The sequence below is a fragment of the Salvelinus namaycush genome, chromosome 20, assembly GCF_016432855.1.
Source record: "Salvelinus namaycush isolate Seneca chromosome 20, SaNama_1.0, whole genome shotgun sequence".
NCBI classification, from domain to species: domain Eukaryota; kingdom Metazoa; phylum Chordata; class Actinopteri; order Salmoniformes; family Salmonidae; genus Salvelinus; species Salvelinus namaycush.
The window spans coordinates 33,278,902-33,289,179 of NC_052326.1; the positions used below are offsets into that span (position 1 = coordinate 33,278,902).

Here is a 10,278-nt window from a genome sequence, read left to right on the forward strand (position 1 = left end):
TTGTATATGTTAACTCTATAAATACAACTGTGCAGAATCTGATGCAGTGTTTTTAATGTAATAGTTACTCCCATATGTTTTTCTCCTAACAGAGACAGGAAGGCAGGGCTTCTCTGTGTGGGTGGTGGGGGGGTAATAGTAATTACCTGTGGTTAATATCCTCTTGGCTTCATAGTTACATGATGGCGGTTTTCGATAGGCTACCTCTTATCCAACACGTGCAATGTCCCGATAGGAAGATTGATGTGTGAGGGATTGCCCCTCTCATTCAGCGGCCTGCATACAAGGCAGCCTTTCTTCTTTACAACACCTCATCAAGCTACCTTTTATTTTGCACCTTTTTTGATGAAACAGTCAACATTTCCCCTCATCTCCACTACTCACGAACTAGCCCTACTATCCGCACAACACTTTCCTGTCAGATGCCCAACACCATTCTTCAAACAGCCACGCCTTCCTAAACCCACCTTGACAACCAACAACACTAAGACACACACACACACACAGACCTACACACATGCACTACCAAATTCCCAAATGTTCCCATTGTTTCCTAACATCCAACCATTGAAGTCGATGTGTTGTGGCCATGGATGGGAAAGACTTATGACAAAACAAGGAGTGGAATTAAAGAGTTTGAGACAAGATGGAACAAGACTAGGTGGAACAGCCTATTCACTTCAACGGGTGACGCAGTGCTGCCTGGCTTCTGCCTCATGCTAACTGGTTCTCAATAACTTTCCCAAGATAATGCCATTACTTTGAAGATTGCTTGAGGTATATGAAAATGGCAAACAATTTGTCATTACTATCAAAGTGGTTCAGTCATCGCAATTACTAAATCCCTCATCTGACTGAGCGAGGTTCAAGTATCCAAATAACCTAGCTACAAATCCCACAAGGCATTTCAGCTCACTTGCATCCATGACAACTACTTTGTGTTTGCATTTTAAGAGTGAAATGCTCAATCAGTATATCAACGTATCAGTCTCTCAAAATCAATACATTTTGTGTGGTCGGCTGGAAGAGCACATCAGAATATAATCCAGCTAATAACTCGAGAGCAATTCAAACATACACTACTACACTACTACTAGGCTTCACTACTACTACTACACATAGACATAATCAAGTTCGTGGAGAGTGACGGGGTGTAACATGGAGTCCTTCTCCACTGGCCCTGGACCAGTGGCACTATGTGAAGGCCAGCCTAGAGGCGTCCCAGGACAATGTGTAGGACCCATAGGAGTGGACGCACCATGGACGGACAGCTCACATTGCTTACTGTGTTCCCTTGCCCACTGAAGACAGGCTATAAAATGCCATTAACGAATTCCATCACCGGCCTGTGAAATCTGTGCAAGCACACAGAGGGAAGGCCGTCTAAGCGCTGGGACAGACACACGAAGCACACACACACACACACACACACACACACACACACACACACACACACACACACACACACACACACACACACACACACACACACACACACACACACACACACACACACACACACACACACACACACACACACACACACACACACATTGGGTGTATTCTCTCTCATTCTCCCTCACAACCCACTCAGCTACCATCTACCTCACAAATAGTATTTCCCTCTGTCTCCCTATCCTTGTCTTAGACAGATTCAATCAATCTGGCCCTAGTATGTTTGTGTATTTTTTTACTTTACAAACTGCTGCCTTTGTGCATACAGGAAATGTATTATGAAAACTCAAACATACACCTGTGAGGAGTGTAGAAGTATTTGGCATTTTTTATTTGACCATGAAAAAAGTTTGTTTATGCTTTACCAAATACTGCAATATAGGTTTGATTCTCCCTGTCCATTGAAATATGCTCACCTTGCAGTTCATCTTTAACCATATTGTTTCATCCTGAAGCCATAGCACTTTAGTCAAACTACGTTGAACAAAAACATCAACGCTACATGTAAAGTGTTGGTCCCATGTTTCATAAGCTGAAATAAAAGATCCCCAAAATTTTCCATACACACAAAAAACGTATTTCTTTCAAATGTTGTGCACAAATTTGTTTACATCCCTCTTAGTGAGAATTTTTCCTTTGCCAAAATAATCCATCCACCTTACAGGTGTGGCATATCAAGAAACTGATTAAACAGCATGATCAATACACAGGTGCACCTTGTGCTGGGGACAATAAAAGGCCACTAAAATGTGCAGTTTTGTCACACAACACAATGCCACAGATGTCTAAAGGTTTTAGGGAGCGTGCAGTTGGCATGCTGACTGCAAGAATGTCCACCAAAGCTGTTAACAGAGAATTCAATGTTCATTTCTCTACCATAAACCACCTCCAATGTCATTTTAGAGAATTTGGCAGTACGTCCAACCAGCCTCACAACCGCAGACCACGTGTATACCGTTGTGTGGGTGAGCGGTTTGCTTTTGTCAACGTTGTGAACAGAGTGCCCCATGGTGGCAGTGGGGTTATGGTATAGACAAGCATAAGCTATAGACAACAATGCATTTTATCGATGGCAATTTGAATGCACAGAGATACCGTGACAAGATCCTGAGGCCCATTGTCGCGCTGCATGAGATAAATGGTGGCATTTTTTTAAAGGTATCTGAGACCAACAGACGCATATTTGTATTCCTAGTCATGTGAAATTCATAGATTAGGGCCTCATGAATTTATTTAAATTTACTGATTTTCTTATATAAACTGTAACTCAATCAAATCTTTGAAATTGTTGCATGTTGCATGTTGTAACCCTATTTCACCTAAGCTTCCTAACATACAGTAGCTATGATGTGGCTATATGACCATCAAGGCGGTTTTGTATAAGACATCAAGGGGAGAGAGCGGAGAATCAGAGAGAGTCAGGGGATTAGTGGTATACTCCCAGAGAAGACATGCTGGTGTATTCTCTGCTGAAAGGATGAAACCCCCCGAGTACAGAAGAAGTGATGGAATTATAGGGGGTAAATGTTAATCCCTGATCAAAGCCCCTTCACTCCTCTTTCATCCCTCTCTTCTTACTGGCCCGTCACAGCAGACAGTTTCATCTCTTAATTGAGCCTTTTGTAATTATAATTGAATAATTAAAGGCCTTCATTAAAGGCGAACACATTATGTTGATGGATTCTGACAAGACAAAGACCCGACTGTATGCATGATTCAGTGAGATGAATACACACACAGCAGCAAACTCATAAGCACTCAAAATAATGCTATGTAACAGTGTTGCTTCAGTGTAACTGTTACATCCGCCCCTCTCCTCGCCCCAACCTGGGCCGAATCAGGGACCCTCTGAACACATCAACAACTGCCTCCCACAAAGCACCATAACCCATCTCTGCTCAAAAACTGCAGCCCTTGCAGAGCAAGGGAAACAAATGCTTCAAGGTCTCAGAACGATCGATGTCACCTATGGAAACGCTACTAGCGTGCACCACTAACTAGCTAGCCACCTCCTCTTTCTCTACAGCACCCAGTGATACGGGTCAACAGCATCAATGTAACAACATTACTTCCGTCCCTCTCCTCACCCCAACCTGGGCTTGAACAAGGGATCCTCTGAACACATCGACAACAGTCACTCTCGAAGCATCGTTACCTATCGCTCCACAAAAGTCACGGCCCTTGCAGAGCAAGGGAAACAACTATTTCAAGGTCTCAGAGCGAGTGACGTCACTTACTAGCACGCACCGCTAGCTATCCATTTCACACCGGTTACACTTGTTTGGTGTTGCTTTCATCATTGTACAATACAGTGCCTACTTTATACTCAGTAGTGTTTAAAATGATCCTTTTCTCTTTATTTTTTAGGAAGCCCACCATAGTGCAAAGAGGGACACACACACACGCACACACACACACACACACACACACACACACACACACACACACACACACACACACACACACACACACACACACACACACACACACACACACACACACACACACACACACACACACACACACACACACACACATACATACATACACAGGTCCTGACTTTGGCCTGTCTGTGCTCTCTCCATAACCTCATTTAAACAAAGGGAGACAGAGAGGTCTTGAACTCTCACATTAAAACAACAGAAAACAGGAAAGATAGCCACACACACACACAGACACACATACACACAGATGCACACAAACCCCCACACACACACCCCAGGGCCCCCTGAATGCCTATCCCAGATTATGAGAATTTTGAGAAGTACTGTAACATGATCAAGTTCCACACTGTGACAGAGACTCTATTCCAATCTACCCCCTGGATGGATCCTCCACACACAGGTTGGCTGTGTTGTACTAGTGCTGATACTTTGTGCTCTCCTGTAGGCCAAACATTCTATTCTGCTGGTGTCATATGAGAAAGACCTACAGCTTTCAGAATATTTACCTTATCAAATTCGTGTTTGGCAAGGTGAGGATGAGTCATAGCTAGCTCATCCATCTGAAAGGGAAACAATGAGGGCTAACCGGTGTGAATATAGTGGGGGAATTACACGTCTTCGGCAGTTTTTGGGAACAGAGGATTGAAACAGAACACCGGTCTAAAGAAGAACACTCAATGCTCTAGCTCTCTCTTCTCTCTCCACCACCAGGGCCATCCACACACAACTCCACACCTATCAAAGGACATTTTTGTAGTCTATATCCTGTGTTCTCATTCTCTCTCTTCTCAAACTCCCTAACAACTGATACTATTTTGTGAAGACAACCAACTGCTGTAGACTACAATAAGAGACAATTAGTTTATAAACTGAACTTAATTCGTTCAAGGTGTTCGTGGAAAAATAGATCTTGTTCTCTTCAACTGAATAGTGTTGTGATGGCCACTATGCACATTTGCACAAACATAAACGTAATTACTCTGTAATAAGGACACTATAGGACCTAACGTGTTACCAAAGGAATGCCCATAGCTTCGATGTTGAAATATAGGCTAATTGTATAGTAAGTAGTATGTGGTTGTTCTGTCCCTTCAGAAGTTGGCGATTGTATTAAGCAAGTTGAGACCGGCTGTGGCCTTGCTCGCCTTGACAGATAATCCGTCTTCATTTAAGGGAAACACTGTGGGGCTGACAGCGCCTGAAACCCCAGTGGCTTCACGATTAAAGAAGATACATAGGTCTTTCACCTGGAAGAACTGAAACTAACCAGCACACAGTGTAGCCTACTGCCATGAATTTGAACTCGCCTTTATTAAACCAAAACAAAAGGGGCTAAGGGGTAGAGCTTTGCATAAAAGTTTGTAGGCCAACTGGATAAAATTGATAAATATAACACCTTTAATAATTTTCCCTGTCTTTTCACGCAGCCTGGTCTCATAGACTAAATGTAACATAGTAAATGTAAACCCGGGGCACTCAAATTAGTAAATAGTGGGGTACGCCCTACCGGTAAAACATGAGCCTATCACAATAATTAAAACATCAAGAAAAGTGTAGGCTATTACACCACTTTTTATCATTTCCGCATGTCAGAGGCATAGCCGTGGGAAGTAGGGGTCAGAGGGTGCTGCCTCTGTAAAATCTGTAACATATTGTACAAATTGCAATTCTGATTTTTATTTTATTTTTTAATTTGCAACATATTATACGGAATGGATGATTGATATCCACAAATTAATACATACCATATGAAACGTAACATATCATACTAATTGGAGTGTCCCGGATTTACATTTGCTATGTTACGTCTATGTTGGAACATATTATTTTAGCTCAATGGCAAGGCCCCCTCATCTTTCATATTCAAATGAGCATGCCAGAAACTCCATGTGTGCAGAGACAGAGTATTATCATATGAAATACAGTGGTGAGGGTAGATAGGCTACATAACAATAACAACTCCAATTATTTTCTCACACCCATTCTCTTTCACTCCATCTCACTCAAACAGGCATTAAACAGGCTCCCAAGTGGCGCAGCGGTCTAATGCACTGCATCTCCGTGCTAGAGGCGTCACTGCAGCCTGGTTCGAATTCAGGCTGTATCACAACCGGCTGTGATTGGGAGTTCCATAGGGCGGCGCACTATTGCTCTGGGTTTGGCTGGTGTAGACTGTCATTGTAAATAAGAATGTGTTCTTAACTGACTTGCTTAGTTAAATAAAAACATTTAAACAATGTTGTGTGTTAGCTAAGGGCAAAGCCTCCAGAAAGAGAGAGGGCCCTGTTGTACTCCAAGGCCTGGGCAAAGCCTCCAGAAAGAGAGAGGGCCCTGTTGTACTCCAAGGCCTGGGCAAAGCCTCCAGAAAGAGAGAGGGCCCTGTTGTACTCCAAGGCCTGGGCAAAGCCTCCAGAAAGAGAGAGGGCCCTGTTGTACTCCAAGGCCTGGGCAAAGCCTCCAGAAAGAGAGAGGGCCCTGTTGTACTCCAAGGCCTGGGCAAAGCCTCCAGAAAGAGAGAGGGCCCTGTTGTACTCCAAGGCCTGGGCAAAGCCTCCAGAAAGAGAGAGGGCCCTGTTGTACTCCAAGGCCTGGGCAAAGCCTCCAGAAAGAGAGAGGGCCCTGTTGTACTCCAAGGCCTGGGCAAAGCCTCCAGAAAGAGAGAGGGCCCTGTTGTACTCCAAGGCCTGGGCAAGGCCTCCAGAAAGAGAGAGGGCCCTGTTGTACTCCAAGGCCTGGGCAAAGCCTCCAGAAAGAGAGAGGGCCCTGTTGTACTCCAAGGCCTGGGCAAAGCCTCCAGAAAGAGAGAGGGCCCTGTTGTACTCCAAGGCCTGGGCAAAGCCTCTAGAAAGAGAGAGGGCCCTGTTGTACTCCAAGGCCTGGGCAAAGCCTCCAGAAAGAGAGAGGGCCCTGTTGTACTCCAAGGCCTGGGCAAAGCCTCCAGAAAGAGAGAGGGCCCTGTTGTACTCCAAGGCCTGGGCAAAGCCTCCAGAAAGGGAGAGGGCCCTGTTGTACTCCAAGACCTGGGCAAAGCCTCTAGAAAGAGAGAGGGCCCTGTTGTACTCCAAGGCCTGGGCAAAGCCTCCAGAAAGAGAGAGGGCCCTGTTGTACTCCAAGGCCTGGGCAAAGCCTCCAGAAAGAGAGAGGGCCCTGTTGTACTCCAAGGCCTGGGCAAAGCCTCCAGAAAGAGAGAGGGCCCTGTTGTACTCCAAGGCCTGGGCAAAGCCTCCAGAAAGAGAGAGGGCCCTGTTGTACTCCAAGGTCTGGGCAAAGCCTCCAGAAAGAGAGAGGGTCCTGTTGTACTCCAAGGCCTGTGTAAAGCCTCCAGAAAGAGAGAGGGCCCTGTTGTACTCCAAGGCCTTTGTAAAGCCTCCAGAAAGAGAGAGGGTCCTGTTGTACTCCAAGGCCTGTGTAAAGCCTCCAGAAAGAGAGAGGGTCCTGTTGTACTCCAAGGCCTGTGTAAAGCCTCCAGAAAGAGAGAGGGCCCTGTTGTACTCCAAGGCCTGTGTAAAGCCTCCAGAAAGAGAGAGGGCCCAAGGCCTCAGTTGTTACTGGGTCAAGCTGTACTGTCCTACTTATTCATGCATCTATTCATTTTTCATTAACAGTTTTGCCCTCAAATTAACCTTTAAGTTAGATAATTATGTTTTTAAGTCGTTTTTTCGCATTGCATTAGTTCCCTGGATCTCTACTGAAATGTGTCATAGGCTTTCATCATCCCTTTAAAGGATCAATTTTCATTTTGACTTTGGTTGTTAGTTTCTAAACACCTCACAAGGTCAGGGGGCCCATATTGTGAGAGAGAGCTAAATCCTTCATCTGAAGTCATTCAGAAAGAAAACAAACATGATGATGAATAAATACACAGTCACACACACACTAAGTACATAAACAAACAAACTGGAGGGTGAGAATGGGCACAGAGAATCCAAAGGAATCTGGCTCTTCCTGTGGAGAGAGCTCTATGATAACAACACAAGCACTCTGATAAGGACACATACAAACACACACTCTTTCTCTCTCTCTCTCTCTCTCTCTCTCTCTCTCTCTCTCTCTCTCTCTCTCTCTCTCTCTCTCTCTCTCTCTCTCTCTTTCTCTCTCTTTCTTTCACACACACACACACACACACACACACACACACACACACACACACACACACACACACACACACACACACACACACACACACACACACACACACACACACACACACACACACACACACACACACACACACACACTGAGGTAGTCGCTCTTCCGGATGATTACAATAACACCAGTCTAATGAGGAGTGTAAAAATCCTGGCTCTACACAAACACACACAAACACAACATACACACAGTCAAGCTTTTCCAGTCTGATGAGTCAAGTGAGGAGACAGAGCAAACACGTCACTTACACTGAACACTGGCCATCCCAGCCCAGGCAAAGGGGTCCAGACCAGGGAAGAAGGGGGTGGCCTTGCCCAACATGCAAGCCCCCTGAGTGGACACGTCGAAGAGCGGCCGGGGGGCCAGAGCCTCCATACAGTCAAACATGTTCCTCTCTCTAGCTCCACACACACTATAGTTTGACAAGCAACCACAACAGTCTTTCTCGGCTGTGGTTGTTCAGCTGAGCTCAGCTAGCAGTGACGTCTCAAAGGAATTTCCACACAGAACAAAACAAGAGCAGCTCAGAGAAGGACTGGCTCTCCAGGCTTGTGGTTGTCGTCGGAGGGGACCTCTGTCACTCTGAGCCCCAGTCAGGGTGAGCCTAGTTCTGATGTTGTTGGTCTGTTTCAACCCCTGCTTGGCTCCACTCTGATAAAGTCCTTGACTGCCTTCTCTCTCTCTCTCTCTCTCTCTCTCTCTCTCTCTCTCTCTCTCTCTCTCTCTCTCTCTCTCTCTCTCTCTCTCTCTTTCTCTCTCTCTCTCTCTCTCTCTCTCTCTCTCTCTCTCTCTCTCTCTCTCTCTCTCTCTCTCTTTCTCTCTCTCTCTCTCTCTCTCTCTCTCTCTCTCTCTCTCTCTCTCTCTCTCTCTCTCTCTCTCTCTCTCTCTCTCTCTGTGTGTGTGTGTTGGTCTAAGAGTTGAACAGCTTTCTTTCTTTGGTCCTGGTCTTCTCTTGAGCTCTTCTCTCGAGCTCCAGACTGCTTCCCACTCTCTCACAATCAGTCGTCAGTCTCTCGAGCTCTCTCTCCCCTCTGAGTGTCTCTCCTTCGCGGCTGTAACTGATCCAAACACCCCCTTCTCCTCAGCTCTCTGGGCCTCTCACACACAGCCAGTGACACTGTGGAGCGAACCAACTGCCTGTTCTCTCAGCAGAGACAGGGGAGGAAGAGAAGGGAGGAGGGACCTAGAGAGCAGGGGCGGCCTCTCGGAGTCAGGTTGGTCACAAACTTTCTCTTGCTCCTATTTTCTCTGTCGGCTTTCCCGCCCTCTTTTCTCTTCATATTTCATATTTGACAAATGAAAACAAACACTATGCCTCCCTTTCTTTCTTTCTCTTTCTCTCAGCCCCCCTCCTTTCACTCCTTTCTCAAATGAAAATCACCCCCCCTCCTCAATCAATCTATCAATCAAATGTATTTATAAAGCCCTTTTTACATCAGCAGATGTCACAAAGTGCTATACAGAAACCCAACCTAGTACCCCAAACAGCAAGCAATGCAGATGTAGAAGCATGGTGGCTAGGAAAACTCCCTAGAAAGGCAGGAACCTAGGAAGAAACCTAGAGAGGAACCAGGCTCTGAGGGGTGGCCAGTCCTCTTCTGGCTGTGCCGGGTGGAGATTATAAGAATACTTGGCCATTTAAGGCCAGATTGTTCTTCAAGATGTTCAAACGTTCATAGATGACCAGCAGGGTCAAATAATATTCACAGTGGTTGTAGAGGGTGCAACAGGTCAGCACCTCAGGAGTAAATGTCAAGAGATTTTTCAAAAAAAATTGAGAGGAATGCGAGATTCGATATAAGCCAATATTTTTTTTACATTTTCCAGGTCAAGGTTTGGCTTTTTCAAGAGATGCTTTATTACTGCCACTTTTAGTGAGTTTGGTACACATCCGGTGGATAGGGAGCCGTTTATTATGTTCAACAAAGGAGGGCCAAGCACAGGAAGTAGCTCTTTTAGTAGTTTAGTTGGAATAGGGTCCAGTATTCAGCTTGACGGTGTTACGGCTTTCTTCCTGGGATGAAGGAGAGGACCAAAATGCAGCGCAGTTAGTGTTCAACATGTTTAATTAAACAATAAACGATGAACATTAACAAACATTACAAAACAACAAACGTGAAAGCCGAGACAGTCCTATCTGGTGCAGAACATAAACACAGAGACAGGAAACAACCACCCAAAATCCCCAACACAAAACAAGCCACCTTTATATGATTCTCAATCAGGGACA

The 10,278-nt window shown here is 45.3% G+C and overlaps 1 protein-coding gene across 1 annotated transcript in view; it reads right to left on the reverse strand.

Annotated features, from left to right (window-relative positions):
• Positions 1 to 8,770, reverse strand: part of LOC120064588 (retinoic acid receptor gamma-A-like) — a 31,516-nt gene extending 22,746 nt beyond the window's left edge. Inside the window, exon 1 of the mRNA XM_039015181.1 lies at positions 8,297 to 8,770. Coding sequence (XP_038871109.1) covers positions 8,297 to 8,435 — 139 coding nt within the window. The 5' untranslated portion in view covers positions 8,436 to 8,770. The remainder of the gene's footprint in view (positions 1 to 8,296) is intronic.
• Positions 8,771 to 10,278: the final 1,508 nt, after the last annotated feature.